Raw genomic sequence first — 22930 nt, 5'->3', positions numbered from 1 at the left:
CTACATCTCCTCAGAGCAGGCGACTCCTTCCGCCACCTCCACCTGGTCCTCAATCCATGATCGTGCAGTCTAGTTAAAGCGCAAGACTGAAATCGGGAAGTGTTGCTAAGCAAAGAAGAAAGAAACCGTTGGCTTCACAGTAGATGAGAACTAACAATGACTATTATGAATTAAATTGTAGCTCTAGCAGTAGTGAACTTGAAATTTCTTACCAGGATTCATCAACTAGTTTTAACAGACAAAAGTCAGTGGATTCCGCTAGTGGTCCATATGGGAGGAGTCGTTACGGAAGTGACAGTAATGGCTCTGTAGACAGTGGGGAAGAGTTGGACTATAATTCTGATAATGGAGGTAATGATTCTGCTAACAAGAAATTTGAATTGATGGAAATGGACTTATACATCCTTTCAGAGAAATCACCAATGTATATGCATCTTAAAAGCACCTGGAACAATTGCATTTTGGTAAGTTCGTTTTTTTTTTCCTTTTTAGTAAGCTGTGTGGGAGTGCATCATGTGTGTTAACAAAGTTCTACATGCTCTATTTACTGAACTTTAACTCTTTAGATGAAAGAATGGGAAAATCAATGGTGATTGGCAATTTTGTTTTCGCAGTCGTGCCAGATTTTGCGAACATTTCGGTAAATTCAAAGATATCTGTGATTCAAGGGTACTGATTTGCTAAGCAACTGAAGGACTGGTAGTGATCCAAAATTACTGTTGAATTCTTTAACAGTGAAAATTGAAGTTTCCAAATATACATGTAGCAAGTTATTGTTGATCATCACAGAATTGTGGGATGTGTTGGTAGAGCATCCAGTTTCTACAACCTCTATAATTATTTTTCTGAAAACTTTGTGACAGTTAGGAAACAGTGAAACTGGGAATCATAGGGGCTTTTCCCTACATGTACATGTACATATGGAAAACAGGCTTCAGCACAGAAAATGCCGTTATGAGCAACCAGTTCAGATCATGGCAGTTTGGGCTTCTTCACATGAAAGAGCTACACGCTGTACATTGTGTAGTCATAATAAACTAACCCTCATGTCTCAAGGGCTTACAATAAGTTTGAAACTTAGAGCTATAAAGATATAAGGGGCCACCAGGTTATTGTGGAGCCATGTTGTTCTGTCAGATTATGTGCAAGACTGGGAACTAATCAGATTATATTTCCCATGTGTACACTGCTGGCATTAGAAAAATTACAGTGCATTAGCCTTTCTGGACATTTTGAAAATGAACTTGATATACACATGTAAAGCTGCTTTTGTAACAGTTTCTTTTCCATTCTTCTTAAAAACCGGGAAACAAATTTCTGCTGAACATATTTCAGGGATCAACATTAACTTTTCAACTTATTAGCCAAGTGACAACTTAGATGTTACAACTGTTTCAGTTTCTTTACTAGCCAAACTGGCAAGTGGAAATCAAACACCACTAGCCAAAACTGAATTTCTACTAGTCTGTGGCTAGTTAGCTACCATTGATGTTGAGCCCTGAATTTTCTTCAAGAGTCTCAGTAATTGAAGGATTTTCAACTAGGGATTTTGATAAAATGGGGTAATTAAAAACTAGCCATGTAAAGGTGTTACACTACTCAGGTGTTTTGGTTGGCTTAACCAGCACTGTTTTTACTAGCTTCAACTGATGAGCAGACAGGACATGTGAATCTTGTTGTCAAAACTTTGGTCCACAGAAAGAGATCTCTTGCACATAATACCTGTGTTGTACACTTGTAATGTAAATAATTATTTTTTAGGGTTATTGATTATAAATTTTGATTGCCTCTCTCATCAGAAATCTACACTCCATCACGGTCGAAGGAGTTCCACACCAACTTCACCCACTGGATCAAACAAAGTTGACAAGTAAGTATTACATACATTTATTTAATAACACTAGTTGATTGTTGATTTTCCTTTTATGCAACTGATGCTGATTTATCTATTTACATGTATTTGTTGTTTGAGTTCTGTCTTATTTTTTTTCATGTACAATTCTGTTCTCTTTTTCATTTAAAAACACATTGACACCTGAACTGCCCGAACCTCGCGATCGCCTCGCGCGAGAACGCTTTCCCCCCTACCTCCCATACTAAGTGGAATTTTTTCCCCAAACTTCCTCTATAGTTTGGAGATCAATAAGCCAATCAGAATCCGTTGTTTGCACATATATTTTTTTCGACTTTAGGGGGTACTAGAGAGGCATTAGTCTATGCGTCTTCACTAAATGATCAAATTTGAAAATATGGCGTCCACGCGGCCGACCCTCAAAATTTTCAGGTCGGATTTTTCGTTCATTTGCAATCGAGTTAGACTTTGTGGAATTCAGAATGTAAAGTAACAATGTTATAGAATACTCTGCTTGGAAAAGAATGGATATCCAGGTCTTAAAAGTGACAGAAAAAGCTCTCAAGTCAACGACACTACGATTCTCTAAGGCGATGCGAATTATGGACGTAAGGTGAAAACCGAACTTTCGGACTTCAAGCAGGGCCTGTCGACAATTTGACGATTCGATGGCCCGGTAAATATTATGTTCGAGTAACAAGGTGTTAAAAAAGTATAGTTTAAAAGAAGATTTTCCCTCAAATCGAAGTTTTTTCATAATTTTCAACATAACGCTGCGCAATTTCTGGCCACGAAGGGAAGTAAACAAAGATCTAAGCATGATGAATTTTACCGCGTGCATGGGCTTTGTTCACGCAAGAAATTCTTACGTTTTTCGCTTATAACAGCAAATCAAAAACTGTTTTGAATAAATCTGACGTATCTGACGTCCCTTAATATTTCTTGGCCATTTTAGTCTTGCTTCCTATTGATAGATTCCATCATGGAACTTGAGATCTCTTCACTAATGGACAAATTTGCATATTCCCTTTTGAAATATGATCCACATGCCATTTTCACACATGCGAAAATATATAGCGATTTTTATCTTTCATCTTGATTTTTGAGTGAAAACGTAATGTGCATCTATCGCTTTTTTCGCCGGAAATAAGTTCTTTAATTAGTCCTCTTTCACTGGAGCTTGTTTTTTGGAAAAGCTGATATTTAAAAATTTACTGCACATTGTGTTTGCCTTCTTGGTTTCTCCAAAATTTTGACTTTTCGTCCGCACGTGTTACACTTAAGTGTTAATGGGTTAAGTACATGTAAAAAATCTCCTCAGGAAACACTTTGCTAATATTTAAAACAGGTGCATTTTCGTTGCTAATACAATTTGCAGCAGTATTGCCTAACCTCTAGTCATTGTCCAGTTTTAAGAGAACCCGGCTTTTGTGGAGCAAACAGCCCACCGCAAAAAAAAAAATATAAATTGAGGGCTCATGGCTACTGAATAATATTAGTTAGATTTGAGTCCTTTATGTTATTCACATATTCTTTTTCAGTTCACAGCTATTGCACTTGTTTAATCAGTTGAAGACAGAAATCCTTCAATCGCATATCATGGAGAAGACATTATTCTCATCCAGGAACTTTTTACGGCCGCAGAGAAGAGTTTTAACTTAAAAAATACTTTTGGAAGGTACGGTACACTACCACTCAGATGTAAGTTAACAACACAGACACATTTCATATGCTCAGATGCACGGTAGTCAGACGTGCATGTATGATTTTTTTTTTCTGCTAGGACGGACGAAAACAAATGCACGACTTTGTTGTCCTGAGCTATAAGTTTCCTATGTGTTACATTGTTATGTAAAACAAAGAGCTTTTCGGCTTGAAAAAGGAATAAATCGACAAAGGAAAATTTACACGTCAGCCAAAAAAGCTATCATGCTACACGTACACATGTCGCATCGCTGTGCAAATTTATCGAATAACGAGCAGTAGCAGTAGATCTGCTTGATCTGAGCTGTTGATAAATCGGATGGAAAGGAAAATGTTACTCATAAAAAACATTGAAGCACTTGTACCATTTAGGGAAAAGTCACTAATATGCTTCCCAATTTGTTCATTGCAATCGCACTTCCTTGAATGTTTACGCACCAGACTGTAAACAATAAAGTTGACATTGAAGGTAGTCTGAGTGACAGGCCAGTGTTTTTAAATTACAACTCGGCACAGCCTGACCAGATGTCACGCAACAGTAAAGTATTCGTTTTTCAACAAAGGTGGTCTGAATTACAGGCCAATGTTTTAAATTATGACTTTGCTTTCAGTTGACAGTATAAGGGGGCACTGTGCTGCCCAACCATTAGAAAAGAGTATTTTGTAACATGTGGTGCAAACTAACCCATTATATGGCTGGAATAGCATCCAGTATGGTGACGGTGGAACATAATCCTCTTCTCTGATTGGTTTTGCACCATAGTGCCCCCCTTACACTACATGTTTTATGGTTTCCTATCTGGATCCTTTGCTTCAAATATTGATTGCAGTTCAACTTAAGTCAGCAGATCTCTTTGTGTTCATGGTGGGTCAACTACAGCAGCACATGCCTCAATCCCGCAGCCAATCATCCCAAAAGAAAGGACGCAATAGAGAGGATAAGCTTGAGTAAGTGTTATTTTCATATCACCCATGTTGCTCTGACTGTGCAACATTTTGAAAATTAGAATAATTACGCTGATGATGAAAGAGATTTTTGCACTCTGATTAGTCAGGCATTGTGATCTATCTCGCTATAATCACCTCGCACGCGACAATTATACTAACAGGGGTGTTACATTTCAAAATGGCTGGCTCTCGTTTGTCAATGTTACTAAGAAGGTGATGAACTTGACAAAGGAACCTTGCGAAGAGCACAAAATATGCTACTTATAGTTTGACTTAAAACTTTTGAAAGATGCAGTGTAGGATATGAGGGTAGTGTATATTGAATCCAATAAGCCTGGGGAAACTGGTTGCGGCAAATGAAAAATATCCCTATGAGGGCTGCATGAGATTATGCGAGCAGGGGTTGGAAAAGCGAGCAGCAACTAAAACTAGAAAGATACAGGGTTCGTAAGTGTCTTGAAAACCCTTGAATTTCAGGAGGCCGATTTCAAGGCCTTGAAAGTACTTGAATTTTGTTTAGGGTCCTTGAGAGTCCTTGATTTTTTATTGAACAACATCGAAAAATATCTACTTTTGTTTTGCACCATCGGTAAACCCAAACATAGTTGTTAACAGAAACATTTTTCATTTTTCTTGGTTTTGAGGTAAAATTGTGATTACAAAAAGTCCTTGAAATGTCTAAGTACGGTGCTGGAGACTCCTTGAAAAGTCCTTGAATCTTTGGCCTGAAAAGCTGTACAAACCCTGAGGATAGAAATAGAGCGACAATCATGTTGATAAAAGTGTACAAACCCTGAAGATAGAAATAGAGCGACAGTCATGTTGATAAAATGCTTAATGCTGAGTTGGGTCATGCGGAACAGAAAATATTTGCTCTCCTGTAACTCAGTTCTATTAGCGGTTGAATTTCTTTTTTTTGCAAATTAAATGCGCTTTGCACTGACGGTTTTTATTCTAAGAAATTGGTCAAAGAGGGCCCAGTGGACCCCTTTTTTCCAACTTAAGGGGGGATACAGGGTGTCTAGTCTAGTCTGTATGGTTGAGACGGCATGAAAACGAAGAAGACAGCGAACGAGACCATAAGATGTAAAAGGGTTCAAAGTGAGTTTTATTTCTTTGGAAATTATTTCGGGCCCTCAGCAGCTGTTTTATCAATCTTGCTGTCAGTCATACTTACAAGTAGTTTCTTTCCAAAAAAATATGGTCATTTCAAATAGCACTTATCCTGGCACAATTATTTGCTCCCAATTGGACGTAAATTTTGTGCGGTACTTTCTTTCGATCTTCGGAAATCCTGCTAATCCCCCTCTGGAACTTTGTACTTTCAGGTTTGGTTGAAATTTTTCTTTTAATCATTTGCAGCTTTGTTGTGGTGTTGTTTGAGACATTTGTATGTCTGTTTCATGAGACAGACATTCTATCCACACGATTGATGGTCATAAAAGCACACAAGTAAGTTGGTGATGCTGAGGCATCTTAATTATTGTAAGTAACTACTTTACAACAACCTTTATCACATTGCTGGAAGATTCCAAGGCTCCTTCAGGTAGGCGCTTAACTCCAGTTTCCGTAGCATGAAGCGACGAGAGTAAAGTGTCTTCTTGCCTAAGAACAACACAATGTTCCTGGCCATGCAGGGCTTGAACCTGGGCTGAATACTCGCCAAGCTGAATCTCACCCTTGAAAACACAAACTACTGCCTGCAAGCAGGCTAGTCAAAATATTATTTGTACTCAAGTCACTCTGTTAATTGTCCAGACACTGTCTCAGTTGAACTGCTTTCTTTTTACAGAGGACAAGCTATCAAGGATCTTCTCAAATGCATTGTTCTTCATCCTTTAACCACATCACAGCAACCAGTTGGTATCTCTCCAGCAGCTCAACTGTTGTTGTCAGGAGCTGACAAGAACATGTTTACAGTGGGAGATAGGGAACAAGAGGTAGGGTTATTGTTTTCAAATACATCTACAAGGGTACACTGTTGCTACAGCGCATCCTAGTTGTATCACAAACAAAATAAGCAAGGACACAACTAACGAGTTGTAAGTCTTCTAAACTGTGCATGGCCAAACCAACTCGGGCTCAGGCCCCACCCTATAGTGACCCCTGAAGTTTTGGGTGATGAAGTGTTAAGGAAAAAAAATAAAACATAATGTGTTGTAGATGCTCTTTATCAAAAACCCGGGGACTTTTTGTGCAGTCCTCCCTTTATATCCTCTGGGTTCACTTCATGGTGATTTTTTGTATGTGGACTCCTCCTGGGTTCTCATTAGAAGGCAGGACCTCCACATCAGCGCCAGGATACTTAAGTATCTTTCTCTGCTTACCTTTGCATGCGACTTAAAGGAATCCAATTCTCGAAATAATTTCTCGCATAGTAATTCTCGCGAGGATGCGTTGGTACTAAAAAATGTACTGAGACATCTGCTGTTATCACTATATGTACTTTCTGTTTCTTTTCAGACTGATAAACTATTGAGAGAAGTTCTGGACATTGCTACTTCGCTTCTGTTTGAACTGATGTGTGCAGTGCATGAGGTTAGGTTTGAAAACCATTAACTCCTAAGGGTGAGTAACATCTCATTGCTCCTGAAACTACCTCCCCTAAATTGAACATTTAGGTGATGAGAATGAAAGAAATGATCGCTATCAAAAGGACTTCCTGATTGTCAAACAAGTTCTCCTTGCCAGTATCACAGGAGATGTAGAGAAATGGAGAATATAAATATGGATGTTAAGGGCAGCATCGTTTATTAGGATTTCTGTTTCTTTACACGTTTCCTAAGCTCACGACAAGGAGAATTTGTTAAACAGTCAAGAGTTTCTTTAGTTGGTGATCATTTCTTACATTCTCGGGACTGTAATACATAACTCAGGGATGACATCGTAAGGAGAAATCAGATGCTATTCACTCATTGTTAACTCTGATGCAGGGTTGACCTTGTAACTCATCCTTACATTCTTCCTGCAGTGAACAATGGCTAGAGTGACTGGACTGAATTTATGATAACTTTATGAGATTAAGTTTCTTGTTATTTCAGGCCAACTGCTTTTCGGTAGAAGACAATGTTCTAAACATCTTTTGGCTCATAAAGATTGTCGAAGCCCAAGAACAAACAGTGAGTATTTCACTTAAGGACATTAAGTATCTCGCTAGGTCTTTCAAAAGTTGCTTGTACATTTGAGGGGTTCATATGACGGTGTTATAGGTAATTCTGTTTAAATTCGATTTATATGAGCTCAAAATTTCAAATTCACAGACCAACCTTCCTTAACCTTTTCACTCCCTGATCTCATTAGTAATTCTAATTACTGTCAGCCAAACAATTCTTATGATGTTTGATCTGAGAATTTGGTATTGGATCAACTAGTATTTTTGTGTGGCTTGCACGAATTGTAAACTGCACTATGTCATAATCCAAGATTTCTGTTTGGTAGTCTATTTGGTAGACTACAACTCCTTTTCAGTTACTTGTTTTGTCTTGGTTAATTCATCGCAATACTGATATACATGAAAAATTACACTCTTGACCGGTTGAAAACAGTTAGGTGCCTTTTTCATGTATCACTAGTGCAAAACTCAAGTACAAATGTAAACTAGGCTAAGCATCAATAGATCACACTAGAAACCAATCAGATTTATACGAAGTACGTTGGGCTGATTGATACACTCAGTAGCTGACCAAAATAAACTTGACTTGGAAAAGACAATTAACCTACAAACTTCAGAACTCAATTTTACTTTGTTACGTAAACAAATTCATGACTGAATTTTTCAGGCCACTATGGGAGAGGATGCGGAGGTTTTTGTTTAGTTCCTAAAATCCTCATGTTACGGGTGCAACCTTTGTTGTGAAAATGAGACCTCCATAACAAAGTTTGGCCATTAACTCTGAACTTGAAAGTGAACATTTCAGTACTACTGTATGCTAGTCATCTTGTTTTATTGATGATCAGGAACAATATTAAAAACTATCCAGCCTTAATCAAATATTAGCTCTTCTAGAAGAAACTCATTATGACACCAGACACTAAAAAGCAGCTCAATTTCGTAAGCCACACATGTACGCATTGCGGACCTATTTTTTCTTCATTCTCATCACTTGGCTACTTGATGTTGTAATGATATGGTAAGGAGAAATTCTGCCTTGGTCACTCATGGCAGTCAAAGGGTTGAGGCAAAATAGAAACAAACATTCAGAGAAGATTGCTTATTCCAAGCATTATAGAAACACTGAGATTTTAAAGTTTAAATAATTGCAATTCGTTTCAAGATGGCGAAAGGCATCTTTCCTAAACTCCCATCCGCTCTATTCGGACCGTGCAAAAAACCAGTTTTCCTTCTTTACGGCGGTGATTGACATGTAGCGCCTATTAATTCAAACTTTAATCATTTGGTCAATCTGTGTCTGACGACAACGAAAGTGTATCGCAATCAAGTGTTAATATTTTTCGTTCATTTTTTAAAAATGTTTCGTGCTGAGGATCATGGAACGTTTAACGTTATTAGTATTATCTTCTGGCGGATATCTGTCTCCTGCCGAAGCTGTTCTTCTTTACCGACCACTTTACGTGCTCAAGAATATTCTGGAATATGGTGCAGTGGTTGAGAATCAAATCCGAGTTGGATACGCAGAAGGATTTAGGTATGATAGAGCAGTAGACTATGAGAAGTCCGCCATTTTCGGTGAAGTACGTGGCACTATGGGAGAAAAAATGAATGGAGACCCGAGTGGATGTTTTTTTTTTTTTTACACAATCGCGCGACGGACTTCGCCGAAAAAGCTGGGACTGTTCGTAGTCAATACTGCAGTTGATTTTGCTTTTAAACACGAGGGCGCGCTATAAATGAAGCCTTAGGTCCCACTGGACCATTTGTCAATCAACCGTCGTGTGATGTAGAAGCTTTAGAGTCAAGTCAGCTTGAGCTACAGCTACTCCAAAGCAGTAAACAGCGGGCGCATTCCTCAAAATTGTTTTATGTCTTCATCACAATTGAAGAATTTTTGAGATTTGTATTTCCTTTCTCCAATTGATCACTTTCAAAAATGGCTGCCGGATTAATATTCTTTTCTTTAAATTTGAATTAGCCTTTCTGGCCTCGCTTGAGATGATGTATTCTTTTGAATTTTGTACTGGAAAACGAGGCCAGAAAGGCTAATTTAAATTTAAACAAAAGAATATTAATCCGGCTGCCATTTATGAAAGTGGTCAGTGGAAACTGTCTTTATTTGTGGCGGTAAATTTGAGATCGAAGTAGGTGGTTCGCACATTACCTCATGCCACCATGCTGATGGAAGTAAACAATAGATATCTCATTAGCTCTTTTTGTTCGTCTACCAGCATTTGAATTTGACCCGCACACGTCAACGGTGAGTGACAAATGAGCCTAGGTCTTCCCAGGGAAGACCTCCTTATATAGCGCGCCTTCGTGTTTAATTTCTGATCTAGCAAGTTTTGTTTGGCCATTATTGTTGACAAGGCTTTTTTGTAGTATTGACAATGAATGGCGAGCGATTCTTTTCTGCCATTTTTCCCGCAATTGTTCTTGTAGTTGTCATATTTGATAGCTTATAGTAAGCGTTTCAAGATACCCTGGAAGGTTCATTAATTTCAAAGCCTTGCAGACGAGGGGAGTAGAATTATTGAAGGGTTTATCAGAGGGGACCCATCGGAGTGGGAGTAATCAAAACTTACTTAATTGTCATTAACAACCTTAAAAAGAGTAGTTGAAAATTAAAACTGAAAAAAAAAAAAACAGAACAAAACAAAAACAAAACCAGAAAACTAGTTCAAGCAGATTTGTTCTGTGATGCCAACAAGCATAAATGATGAACTATTGTCGTAGAGTAAATGATGAGGGGCAGAAGAAATGAAAGGGCAAATTAGACAGGTGAACCTTCAAATATCTGTTGAATCATTGCCATCATTAATTTTTGTTGTCTCATAAATGTTGCAGATATTACATCAGAAAGCCAGTGGTAAAGAAGAAACTCTCCACCAAGTTTCCCCTGACAAGTCCCATAATAGAACTACTGGAGAAAGTCACGGATTTTGTGTTAAAACAGCCATCACTTTCATGACGACAGAAACATTTCTCGTTCCCTTCATCAAATCTAGTGTCTAGGTATCATATTGAATTGTCTTTTCCACTAATAACAGTTCAAGAGGTCATTTTTTTTAAAATAAGTCATTCTTAAAACAATTTTTTTAATTAAAAACTGTTGAACTCTTGGATTTTTTTTGCCGAACGTTTTCCAAAATCCTGCTCGACCATGCTCCTTTATCCCAAACTTCACAGTCAGTCATAACGGGCCATGAAACTTAAAAAACAATTGAGGATTCTGTAGGTAGCCTTTTAGTCGTTTTGAATTCTCTCCTCTGCATGAATAGTCCGCAGACTGTTGCGCAGAGTTGAGCTTGAAACAAATGAGATTTCTTCGAGATACCCCAACTAGGCAAAAAAGGAACAAAAGTCAGCAATTTTGAACAGACTTACAGTTGCTGTGCTTGTTTTCCTTAATAAGTTCTTTTCCATAACGAAAAGCTGTAAGTTTACATTGCTTTAACCTCCCCCCCTCAAGACAGCCTTGGAGGGTTGGTCTGCTCTATTAATAGTTAATTGTATTTTTTGTACACTCCCTCCCGCCTGGGAAGCTTTCCTTGACCTCTCAACCTCTCATAAGTTATTCGTTTCGTGGTAAAAGATGCCGAAGCAGATTCGCAGTCTCATTTTTCTGTCTCTGTGTTGTAGAGTGTGGAACAGGGTAATGATGGTCTCGTCTTGTCAACTAATTTACGAGAAAGTAGACTGAAAGTGTTATTGCATTACAAAACAGTCTGAGCGAAGTTCCTTTGAACATCAAACAGGATCAAGGTGATTTTCTTTATAAATTTATTTGCCTTAGGTGAGTTAATTTGCATTTACAATCGACTTTCAGTGTATTGCTGTTTTTTGCCGTAAAAGCGTCCAGTATTCAGAATTCAAACACTGGTTTACACCGCTTGAAAACAAATGAGAGATTGTTTGCAATCGAATCCGTGCCGAAATTTGTTTCATTCGTATCAGTCAACCGTCGGTTTCCATACAGTCTCTGTTCGTTAATTTCATTAAAATGGCCACATCCGTGTCCTTTTGCATTTCAAATGTTTAGCTTTCGTTAAGCAGTTTATGAAATGTCGCACTGGAGCTTTGAGGTCGTATCTCTGACCTCGGCATACAGTAACTTTACTGATCTCGCTGCTTACTAAATAACCTAATAACTCTCGGTTTTTTTAGTTGTAATGCCTGGTTTTCGTAAGTCAAGAAAATCGTAGACGATCGGCAATTTTACTGTTTCCCGACCTTCCCAGATCTCCGACAAATGAAACCTTGAAATCGAAGAGATCCCAGATTGGCTGTCGGGAAAGTCGAGAAGATTTCTATTGTGTTGGCCCTACACACTTTCTGCCCTGATCCATTCGGCGATCATGAACGGTGCAGCAGCTGAGTACGCATCAACATCGACAAAATCCATCTACATTCCTCTGTGGCGAAAAAGTGATTTTTCTCCAAAACAGTTTTCTCGGACATTAAAAAACCCTTTGCCGTATATCATCTTCCAGGAATTTTATGCGATGTTAGCTACGTGGTGATCCCAAAAACCTTTGTGGCTTAAACAAGGATCTCACGTGTGAGGCCACTCACAGTTTTATTTGGGGTTCGACTCTTAGCAGATAGCAGCCTTCCACAACGAACAAGATCAAGATGATTTTCTTAAACGTTTTATTTGCCTTTGGTTAGTTAATTCACCTTTGAAATCAACTTTCAGAGTATCGTTGTCTTACTATGTTTAAGGTGCAGAGCATTTGCACATGTAAAAAAACCATAGTTTGCAGTCGAATTTGTCAAGGTAATATTTGTTTCAGTCATCCGTTTAAGCATTATCATGGGCTAGCTTCTTGTTAGTGTTCCTGATTATATTGATATTTTCGATGGATCCGCTCCAAGTTTACCTTTCTTTAGCAGATAATTAATGCAAGGAGATGATTATCGACTTCAAGAAGAACTCTCATAACTTCTCCCCTCTCGAGGTAGATGGTCACGAGCTTCCTGTCACCGACCGCGCGAAGATATTAGGTGTTACGATATCCAGTGACTTGAAATGAACAATCACATTGCAGACTGCATGCATTAAGAAAGCAAATAAGCGCCTGTATTTTATTGTCCTCTTGAAAAGGGCCCGTGTTCCCCTTACTGACATTATGAACTTTTATTGTACAACAATTAGATCTATACTAGAATACTGCGCTCCAGTGTTCCATCATGCACTCCCGGCCTATCTTAATGAGGATATAGAAAGAATTCAGAAACGGGTGCTTTCCATAATTTCACCTGAAATGTCATATTGGGAATGCCTTGTCAGACTAGGCCTGCCAACTTTGTATGATAGACGCATAGAACTCTGTTGTCATTTGTTCGATTCCATCGCTAACAATCCCGAACATAAGTTGTTTCATTTTCTGCCATCAAGGAAAAAATCTAGTTATAATTTGAGGCGTCAAGAGATATATAATTTGCTACGTTCTCACACGGAACGTTTTCGACGCTTCTTCTTTTATGCTATGTCCCAGGGTGCGTACAATAGCTCCTAAAGCTTCAAAGAAAGGTAACTTTAATTTTAGATAATCACATATTCTAGAATTATCATATTAGGCTTTTACATTTATAAGATTGTATTTAGCTCTATATGTTAACCAATGTTATCTGTAAAACACGCAATTCAGTTTTACGACTGCAAAAGTATTATTTGATAAACGTTCTATCTATCTAATTTATAATGTTTGTGACCCTGGAGCGTCGAGGTTGCCTTTTTACCTAAAACACTTTCAGTTCAGTATTTCGTTTACTTTCGTTGATCCACCAGACTTTCAACATTTTACTTCGTTACCGATACATTTCCTCATATATTTCCTAGAGCCATCGAAAGATCCCGAATTGGAGAAACTTTTATGTCGGACTTATTTGATGGCCTGCTCCCAGTTGCTTGTTTGGTCAATTGGTAGAGCGCTGCACAACTCTCTTTTTTAACTGATTATCTCCGGATTGGTCTGCATATAGTCCTACTACTCACAAAACTAGCCAATAGTCCAAATATCGCAAGATATTTGTAAAATCGCGTGTTATTAGTATTTCTTTTCCACTCATATCAGTTAGATTGTAATATCTAATGATGAGTAGCCAAGGTATAAAAGTCATTGCATATTTTGGTTCAACGTTTAATTTGAAAACTTCAATAATTTTTCCATTTGAAGGTTTGTATACATCTATACTAGGGACATAACCACAACATGACATACATACCAAAACAACAAATTGGTTGTGCCTTTGCCAATGTAATTGCAACACGCAGAAGTGACCGCACGAGATTGGCAGCAACGGAAGATTTCAAACATATCTACGTAAAGATTAACAGAACCTTTCTCTATTTTGCTCTTTATTTCTGTCATTTGGTCTCTATTTCATAAGAGTACAGTCATTTTTACATAGTTCAAGGTATCAACAGATGTTTGCAAACGAGACTCCGAGAGCGACGCTCAACGATCTTGTCTGAAAATGCCCTAAATTATTTGAAGAGTCATTGTGAAGACGAAACGCCGCATAATACCAGCCACGAACTGTTGTTGTTGTTGTTTTTTATGTATTCAGTCCTTTTAAAAAAGGTAACCAAGGGGAAGAGAGATTGGTTAACTTGAACTCCCAGAAGTGATTACTTTGAAAATTCTCCCAACAATATGCATACATTATCCAGGAAACAGGTAATGAGAATACTCAAACTCATCAGGTAGAAATTCGAAGCTGTTTTATCAATATAACATCGAATTATTGTATTTACTTTACAAAGAAATATGTAGCACTTAGAGGGGAGAGGTAACAATCAGACCTTAGGAGTTAAAGGGTTTACCTTCCCCCCACCCACCCCTGTAAGCAGCACTTAGAGGGGACAGGTAAGAATCAGACCTTGGGAGTTAAAGGGTTTACCTTCTCTCCACCCTACCCCTGTTTGTAGCACCTGGAGCGGAGAGTTAACAATCAGACCTTGGGAGTTAAAGTGTTTACCCTCTCCCCACCCCACCCCTGTTTGTCCATCCTCTTTCCTTGGGGTAAGTCAGCTAACAGCTTGTATTTGAACATTCACGCGATTTTCTTCTTGAAAAATGATAAAAATAATGAGGAAAACAAACGAAGGAAGCATTTTGCTTTTAAAAAATACATAAAAAGAAAAAGAAGAAAAATACTATTATAATAATAAAACAACTAACACCGCCTAGGATGGTATAGCTCGAATATATTGAGTGTAATGACTTAATATTCGGGAAAATATTGGACTGCCGGACACGGAGTATTTTCAATTTCCTGTCCAGAAGCTCGCGGCGAGCTTCAAAGTTATGAATACCGGCATACCGGTTGCCGAGCTCACAAAAACTCCCACTACGGTGGAAATAGTGAAGTTTTCAACCATATAAGAAGACTTTGTTATTATTAACAGAAAATTAAAAAAGAAATTGACTGCCTTGAAGTGCAACTACTTGTATTGATCGATTTTTTTATTCCTTTAAAAACAAAGAAGTGTTTCATGAAAAGTGAAAACTTTAATCTTTTTATTTGTAGAAATTCACTACAGGCGACTGCTATTAGCTGAATCGCTGGGGTAAGCATTCGACTGAAAGTTTAATAGTTGATGGAGATATTCACTGGAGAGTTGTTGAACGATACATTGGTGAACAATCCACCTAGAACTCTTACTGCTAGATCATCAATGCAGTTATTCATTGATGTTGTGTTATTGCCAACTACTGATGGAAGTGCAAGGCTGTTGACATAAATTTCTCGCAAAGTCTTTAGTGAGGGTCTGAATGGGGGGGTCAAAATGTCGGTTGTCGGTTAAAATTTCATAACTTTGTCGGTTGTCGGTTAAGATTTTTGACCTTTGTCGGTTGTCGGTAAATCTCAGTTAATAATTAAAAATACACGTTAATTATTTAAATTTATTATGCAATTTGCCCAGATTTAAGACTTTAAACTCTAGACGAAGTGTAATACTTGTAATAATTCATTATTCGTTTTCACTTAAACCTCGTTAACGCTGTTTTTTAATTTAGCAACGTGCTCATCTACCCCACTTTTGTTTGCAAGTCTAGTATACCGATAAAATTCACCAAAGCTTTTATTATAGATGTGAATTTGTTTCCTGTCGACTACGGGGCATCGAAGTAAATCAAGAGAGGTAAATTCTACATAGAATGAAACACCCACTCTAGCCCCTGGGATACCTAATTTTAATTTGTAAGCTACGGAAGTCTTTTTTCCGAGACGTCCACAAAAACTCACCACACTTATTATTCAACGGCTCTCGCGGCTTTTCTGCGAGGTTCCTTTTTTTTCTCTTTATTTTTTTTTGCCAAAGATTTGGTTGTCATACGTATCAATCTGCACCGTTAAATGGATTTTTTAACTGTTAGTACCTCTTACATGTCGAGACGCACAAATGCACGAACAGCCCTGCCGGATAGGGTAACACACGCTCTGTTGGCAACCTATGGATGTTCTTCAAAATCTGATTCCTCGTCATCCGAATCTGTCTCATACTCATCGATTTGTGCTTCTCTGTGATCCTCAAACACCTCAGTAACATCCCCTTGGTCCCCAAATTGTATGCAGACAACGCGTTGTGCATTTGCTGCCGATACAGTGTTTTCTTCAGGATATCGAAGCCTCTCTTCAGACTCGTCGGTGTGGTGAACGGCGTAGACAGCTGGCGGCAAGGCCCCAGCCTTATCTTCTGTGGTCTCACTCCTAACTGTCCGTTGGCGTACTGGTCTGTAACTCTCTAGCCACTCTTTGATCTGTCCTTCCATCCCTGGTGTTATGTTCTCACTTGGCAAAGGTGTCATCGTAGCTATAGCAGAAAGGGGCATGGCGGATTGAGGTAACGGATAGTAGGATTTGTCATGCGTGTAGTACTTTGCTGCCCATCTAGATGTGCGCTTCAGAGATTCCTTGCAAATTGTTCCAAAATCCTGGGCATATGTAAGTACCGTAAATGTCTCGTGTTTAAGATGCGAAACAGCGTGCAAATTTTCCACTACTGTTGTGAGCTACGTTTCGAGCAGCAGATCATCTACAAATTGGGGGTTAAGGTCCATCACGTTCTTGTATAGCCTTTCTATGCCCTTTTAAGCAAAGACACAGATACTTGCGTCTTCTGTGATACAGTTCCCTGTGGACCATTGGTTGCAGACGTCTCGCTCAACTGGTAGCGTTCTTTCACCTTACTCACAGTGTCTTTTACATAGCTGTCAATCATTATCACTTTGGAGGGTATTGAGAAAAAAAAAACTGAAAAAAGAAATAAAAACTTGACAGCGAGCGTTTATAACTTGAATGCCGGGCTCTTATTTTCGCACAATGAAAATACCAACGCTAAAAGCTAGCTAGCTTTCGTATCAACCAAAGCTGGCTAAAAATTACAAAATCTTCCCCTATGTGTGTTGTGAAGAATCGTAAAAGACGTGAAAGAAAAAATGGATTAACTTATTTGTAAGTATTGAAAGTAATTGTCCAATTGCAAGACTGACAGTTTGGCATAATTGGTTAAACAGAGTTTGTTTTTCTTGAATCAGCAAAATTTACATGCACTTCGCTATCGGCCATGGAATCAGCATCTAACTTTTTAAGATCTTCTTCCCTACCTGTGAAGATTGAGAATTTACAAATTTTTTGTTGTTTTCTGTGTTTTCAGCCATGATTTGGGCTTTAAAAATAGCTCCACGGTTTCTTTTACCAACGCTACAAGAAGAAGGCGCGAACATTGGTTGTCTTGGTTTATTTTTAAAAATACATTTTAGCCCGGCAAATTCTTTATTTTAGCACGCAAAATGCGCCACAATGCCCATCAAAGTGATAATAATACAGTTTTTAGCCGGAATTTAAAAGAAACTATCTTTACATAGCGAACGCACCAAGTGAGCGTTTTTCGTTGTATAAACAAGGCAGTGTTTATAAACAAGGAATACCGCAGAATTTCCAAAGTAGCGAAATTTATGACTTTTGAAAATCAGGTAAACGAACTACAAGGGCTAATTCAGCCCTACCATCCTGAAATTTTTGAAGGTCTCCTTGTTGCCTTTCGTTTCTCTCGATGTCAGTCATAATCCTCTTTGCCAGATTTTCATCTTCTTTTGCTTCTTCTCGTGATTTCCGTTTCCTTCTCACTTTTGACTCGTCACCTTTCTTCTCAGTGTCGTTCATTGACTTCTGCTTGCTTTTATCAGATGTAGCCGGCGCCTTCAGCAACACTACTGGCTTTCCGGTCCAGTTTGTGACCTCTTGGATAATGTGTACTAAAATATTAAATACCGTGTGTTTTAAGTTTTCTCTTTAGTAGGCTTTTGAGAAACTTACAGTTCTTATCAGCAAATGCTCGTCAAGATGTATAAAACGTGCACATCGAGCGAAATCTCTCGTGCGTAGCTTCCCTCGAGGAGAGAATTTAATATTATTTGAACGTCTGGTTTTCAGAAACGAATAAATTTAAGGGCGTGTATAAATAAACGGGGTCTTTAATATGTTAAGCTACACTGTTGTTCATTCACCAATTAATCAGAAAGAAGCTTATAAACTGATTTACTCGCTACTTCATTGTAGAGATTTTTCTTCTCAGTTTTCGCATTCAAAGGGACGGTGAAAAAGAAAAAAAAAACATTCCGCTCCACAAAACAACAAACAAAAAACGGTGGAACCAGTGTTTAACCACGTTAATATTTGAGCTTTATATTTAACTACAGAACTAAAGTGATTCATCAAACTCCGCTGCACGCGTTCCACACTTACCGTTGAGCTCACTGCTACTTTCATCCGATATTAAATTTGGAAGTTCAAGCTGCCATTGCCCATCCGTCACAATTGCAAAATTTTCGCATTTGCCCGCAGGCGATTTCGCCATGCGAAAGAACTTTAACGAAAATCCGCCAATTTCATATTGATGTGCCTGCTCCTTTAATCCTAAAAACTCCGTAAGATGTTTTTTTAGTTCAGATACTATTCTATGAGCTTCTTTGTCTACTGGGACCCTGCTTCGATGACGTTCGATGGCGACTTCTTCACCTTTTCGAAAAAAACTCACGATGACTTTAGCAATCCCAGTCATGACCCGACCGCATGAACAAACAACGAGCAATAAAAAGACAACAGCAGGGCGTCTCGTTGGCTCGATTGTGATCCGCTGTTCTTGAAATGAGACAGCAGTCCATCTTGTCAGCCCGATTACGAGCCGCTGTTCTAGAAATGAGCCCACGCTGCTCACCGAAAAGAAGGATCCCGTGGATTTAAAGAAATTTGAAGACCAGAAATTCTATAATTCGGCTAAATTTGGAATAAATGTGGTTACGTCGGGTGAAGAAGGATTTTCTGAGCAAGAAATCATCAAAATGCTGTTCTTTCTGAATAAAAACATCCCTATTACGTCTGACCATGTCGCTTGTCGGTTAGAATTTATTTGTCGCTAGTCGGTAGTTTTTTCCCCGTTTCGTCGGTAGTCAGTATTTTTTTACGCCCTTTGTCGCTAGTCGGTTAACCCCATTCACACCCTCTTTAGTGCGTGCACCGTCGTTGGCGTAGCTGTGACAGTCGTAGTAGTACGAGTAAAAACCCAACCAACTTGCTTGACATCCTTTCTTGTTTTTCTAAAAGATTATGGCTGCCGATGGATATTGAACCCGGGTAGGTGTGACTTGTTAGCTCGGAGATTGTTTTTTCTGGGCCGTGTTCACAGGATTTTCTCGCTTTCGGGTTGTCTCGAGCGAAAGAGGTTTTTCATGCCTCTCCAAGAATTTGAAGTTCAGTTCAAAACTAGGAAGAACCTCAAGCTCACTTTGAAAACGCTTTTTTTGTTTTTGCTCTTAATAGAAATTGACAATGGTTTTGAAAACATTTTAAATTGACTTAGAAACCAAACTTTGCAACAATTTATTTGACGATAGTTTTTGTTCTTAGTGACGTAGATGCGAAACAATTTCACTTAGCCTCGTTTTCCACTCGCAATTCCACGCTAAATACCTCGCTTCGTTAGCCAATCAGAATGCGAGATTTTATTCAATGATGCGATTCTACTAAAATTGTGTCTCACTCGAGCCACTGTACCTCGTGAACTGTTCGGACGTTGGAAAAAATATTTGGCAGGTTCTTAACTTTTCTTTTTCTAACCATTTTCAATGCATTCCCACAGTAGGGTAGGACTAGAACGGAACATATGCGAACCATGCGAGTAGTCCACCCAATAAATCCCACTCATCCCACCCCAGGGGAAGACATCCATCACACAGTAATCTCGTGCGTGGGAAATTAACGTCTCTTACCCCTAACCCTGTAGGAGACGGGACCTCCATTTATTCGTCCCTATCCGAGAACACTAGAATATCTAACCATTTCTTCAACTTCAGAAAGGTAGCATATTCTCCTCAATTATTTTAAGACCTTGAGTGTTGGCCCGGCTAGGGCTTGAACTCCCTCGACCTCCCGCACAGCAGTCCAGCGCTCTATGCATTGAGCTAACCGGGAGGCGGTTAGCTAAGACAAGTGATGGGCTCCTGGTAATGACTAATACCAGTATGTACACAAAATAGTTAACGAGCTTAAGATCCGACGACGGCAGACATCTGGGACGGCAGACTTGGTCGAGGGGGCTTGGGGAGAGATCACCGTTGCAATTGCACGAAAAATTAGGGACTTTAAGCAACGAGAGCGGGGACGGCGACGGGGACTCCTAAACCCGCGTAAGACTGGGGAGAGAACGCCGTCGTGGCGGGAATTTCTAAACAGTTAAGCAGCCATTACAAAACGCCGCTCACTATGTCTTTGAAAGAAGTTCGAAATCAACTTTTGATTAGCCACAGTGATGGTTTGATAAACGATGAGGAACTTCTACTCCTGTACGATTTAAACAGGTCCGATAATGTCGATCTTCCGTATAATTCTTATCCTGGTTTTGACTTCGATGATTTAGAAGACGACGAGTGCCGTTCAGAGTTTCGTTTCTACAAGAACGACTTACCACTTCTAGCCGAAGTATTAGGGATTCCTGAGGTAGTGGAATGCTATCAAAGAAGTATCTGTAGTGGATTGGAGGCTCTTTGCATTTTTCTAAAGAGACATAGCTATCCTTGTCGATATTCAGACATGATAGCTCGCTTTGGGAAGCCTGTTCCAGTGTTGTGCATGATAAACAACTACATGATCGACTACATTTACCAGGCACACAGTCACAGAATTTTGCAGTGGAATGATAGCATCCTCAACCCTCATTCGCTGGAAAAATACAGTAACGCCATAACAGCTAAGGGATCCCCCTTGGATAACTGTTTTGGCTTTATTGATGGGACAGTTAGACCAATAAGCAAGCCTGGCCAAAATCAGCGCATTGTCTACAATGGTCACAAAAGAGTTCACGGTGTAAAATTCCAATCCGTGGCATTACCAAATGGAATTATTGGAAATATGTATGGACCAATCGGTAAGGGAAATGGAATATAAAATTACCCTTCAGAAAAAGAACCGAAAATTTTTAATCAAAATGTTTTTAATTTGTCTTCTTTTTTTCATAGAGGGGAGACGACACGACGCTGCCATGCTAGCAGACTCCAATCTTCTTCAAGATATGCAACGCTATGCTTTTTCACCTGGGCCAGCGGGTCGTCCACTTTGTGTTTATGGAGACCCCGCCTACCCATTGAGGGTGCACCTCCAGACCCCTTTTAGAAACATGATACTCACCCCACAGATGGTAAATTTTAATAAGGCTATGAGCTCAGTGAGAGTCTCTGTAGAGTGGCTCTTTGGAGACATAGTTGAGTACTTCAAGTTTGTAGATTTCAAAAAGAACCTCAAGATTGGACTTTCTTCAATAGGAAAGATGTACATTGTTTGTGCCTTGTTAAGAAATGCATTAACATGCTTATATGGCAACACAACCTCCGAGTTTTTTGAGCTGGATCCACCCAACTTGGAAGAATACTTTGCTTAATTTTAGGGAGGGAGGATAAGGATTTGCCAGACATTAAAGAATATTAATAACATTTAATATATTTAATACATTCTGCTGTGTAGCTTGATGGGATGGGAGGGGGAAGCATAATATCCTTTCTCATGTTTGACCCCTGGGGTACTTTAAAGTAAAGTTACAGAGAGCCGCATGTAGGTACTAATGAAGTCATATTACCTCTAAAATAACTACATATTTTCCAAGTACTTTTGGTTTGAATTTTAAAATGACTTCCCATCCCCCCTCTCCAAAAAAAGGCTAAACTCTTCTTGTTGTCACAAAAAAAGAACAAATATGCAACCAACACAAATATCAAAATCGAATATTTCAAACTTAATAAAAGGTTTGCTCCTCCCTATGCCTTTAACATTTCCATGTACCCCATCTGCTTACGTAGGGGGGCTTGCGACCCTGTACGTTTCATAAGCCACGCCCAATATCCAGATACAAAATTATTTTAAGTAATCCTCATCTATGAGTCATTACCAGGTCAAGAATAAAACTAATTGGCCATTTCAGATTTTGCAATAAATTTGGTATCTACAGATGCCATGAATCAGTTTGTATTTTTTAAGGGAGAAGGATCACCATAGAGATCACTGGTGTAATTATATACCAGCACTAACAACCATAAAAGACTGGCACACCAGGGCATATTGCCATGGTCCTTCCAAATGCTTACTCTTTGAATTGGAACTCTGTAATTATCTCAACCCAATAAAGAACAACAATTTTATCCTTGGTTCAATATTGTGTATCGTAACATGAAAATGAGTGTAAAACAAAGAAAAAGACAAATTGAAACAAGGATGAAATTGAACTACAACAAATACATAGTATATCAACTTAAACTAAACTTAACATGTTTTTATTCTGTCTACTGCTTCTTGGCAAGCTCTTGCAGCACAGCCACTAGTGCCTGGTTCTGTTGTTGTTGTTGCTGCATTATAGTCATTTGCATCTGGCTTAGCTGTTGAAGTTGCTGATGTTGCTGCTGCTGGAGGTTAGCAAACATTGTTCGCTGCTGCTCCTGTTGATGGATCAGTTGCTGTGTCATTTCCTCTTGCCGCTTTGCTTGGGCACACTGTTCCTTTTTTTTAAGTTCTAGCTCTTCTTGCCTGATTTTTAATTCTTTTTCTGACTTCTCCCTCAGATATACCATGGTCTCTGCTCCAGATCTCCTTGTTCTTTTCTCCTTTTTCTCGGGCTCTTCAGTAACCTCATCACCAACCACTCTTTTTCTTGTTTCTCCAACTTTCTCCAAAGCCTTGGCTCTAATATCCTCCACTTGCTTTTTCTCTTTCTCTGCACTGGCTTTTTTTTCCACTGATATCATTTGCTGATCTCT

At 38.9% G+C, this 22930-nt stretch overlaps 3 protein-coding genes and 2 pseudogenes across 4 annotated transcripts in view; 2 read left to right on the top strand and 3 right to left on the bottom strand.

Moving 5' to 3' along the window:
* The first annotated feature begins 59 nt into the window (after nt 1-59).
* Nucleotides 60-10741, top strand: LOC148731093 (uncharacterized protein C12orf56-like; annotated as a pseudogene). The gene is made up of 10 exons (XR_016001182.1): nt 60-464; nt 1800-1870; nt 3394-3530; nt 4398-4504; nt 5867-5956; nt 6297-6444; nt 6968-7042; nt 7546-7623; nt 8972-9150; nt 10464-10741. The product of XR_016001182.1 is annotated as an uncharacterized protein C12orf56-like (transcript).
* Nucleotides 10742-15916: 5175 nt separating this feature from the next.
* LOC148731092 (uncharacterized) lies at nt 15917-16851 on the bottom strand (annotated as a pseudogene).
* Nucleotides 15917-19251, bottom strand: LOC111347002 (uncharacterized). Its single transcript, XM_022954248.2, has 2 exons — nt 18378-19251; nt 15917-17887 (listed from the first exon to the last, which is right to left on the bottom strand). Exons 1-2 carry the CDS (start codon nt 18691-18693, stop codon nt 17586-17588), a joined length of 618 nt encoding a protein of 205 aa, XP_022809983.2. The 5' UTR covers nt 18694-19251; the 3' UTR covers nt 15917-17585.
* A 1015-nt stretch (nt 19252-20266) lies between these two features.
* LOC148731091 (uncharacterized) lies at nt 20267-21634 on the top strand. The gene is made up of 2 exons (XM_088761565.1): nt 20267-21054; nt 21146-21634. Exons 1-2 carry the CDS (start codon nt 20394-20396, stop codon nt 21562-21564), a joined length of 1080 nt encoding a protein of 359 aa, XP_088617691.1. The 5' UTR covers nt 20267-20393; the 3' UTR covers nt 21565-21634.
* A 626-nt stretch (nt 21635-22260) lies between these two features.
* Nucleotides 22261-22930, bottom strand: part of LOC148731090 (uncharacterized) — a 2060-nt gene continuing 1390 nt past the window's right edge. Inside the window, exon 2 of the mRNA XM_088761566.1 lies at nt 22261-22930. This exon is cut by the window's right edge and continues 325 nt beyond it. Within this exon, the coding sequence (XP_088617692.1) occupies nt 22460-22930 (471 nt within the window). The 3' untranslated portion in view covers nt 22261-22459.

This window comes from Stylophora pistillata, chromosome 5, assembly GCF_964205215.1.
Source record: "Stylophora pistillata chromosome 5, jaStyPist1.2, whole genome shotgun sequence".
Taxonomy (NCBI): domain Eukaryota; kingdom Metazoa; phylum Cnidaria; class Anthozoa; order Scleractinia; family Pocilloporidae; genus Stylophora; species Stylophora pistillata.
This window is presented reverse-complemented; position numbering and strand designations above follow the sequence as displayed.

What these genes read in the sequence shown, in the direction of transcription:
- LOC111347002 (XM_022954248.2), bottom strand. Translation starts at nt 18,693, where the DNA reads ATGACTGGGATTGCTAAAGTCATCGTGAGTTTTTTTCGAAAAGGTGAA. An exon ending in AAGTAGCAGTGAGCTCAACG is followed by an intron (nt 17,888 to 18,377) that starts GTAAGTGTGGAA and finishes TTAATATTTTAG; the next exon opens with TACACATTATCCAAGAGGTC.
- LOC148731091 (XM_088761565.1), top strand. Translation starts at nt 20,394, where the DNA reads ATGTCTTTGAAAGAAGTTCGAAATCAACTTTTGATTAGCCACAGTGAT. An exon ending in AAATATGTATGGACCAATCG is followed by an intron (nt 21,055 to 21,145) that starts GTAAGGGAAATG and finishes TTTTTTTCATAG; the next exon opens with AGGGGAGACGACACGACGCT.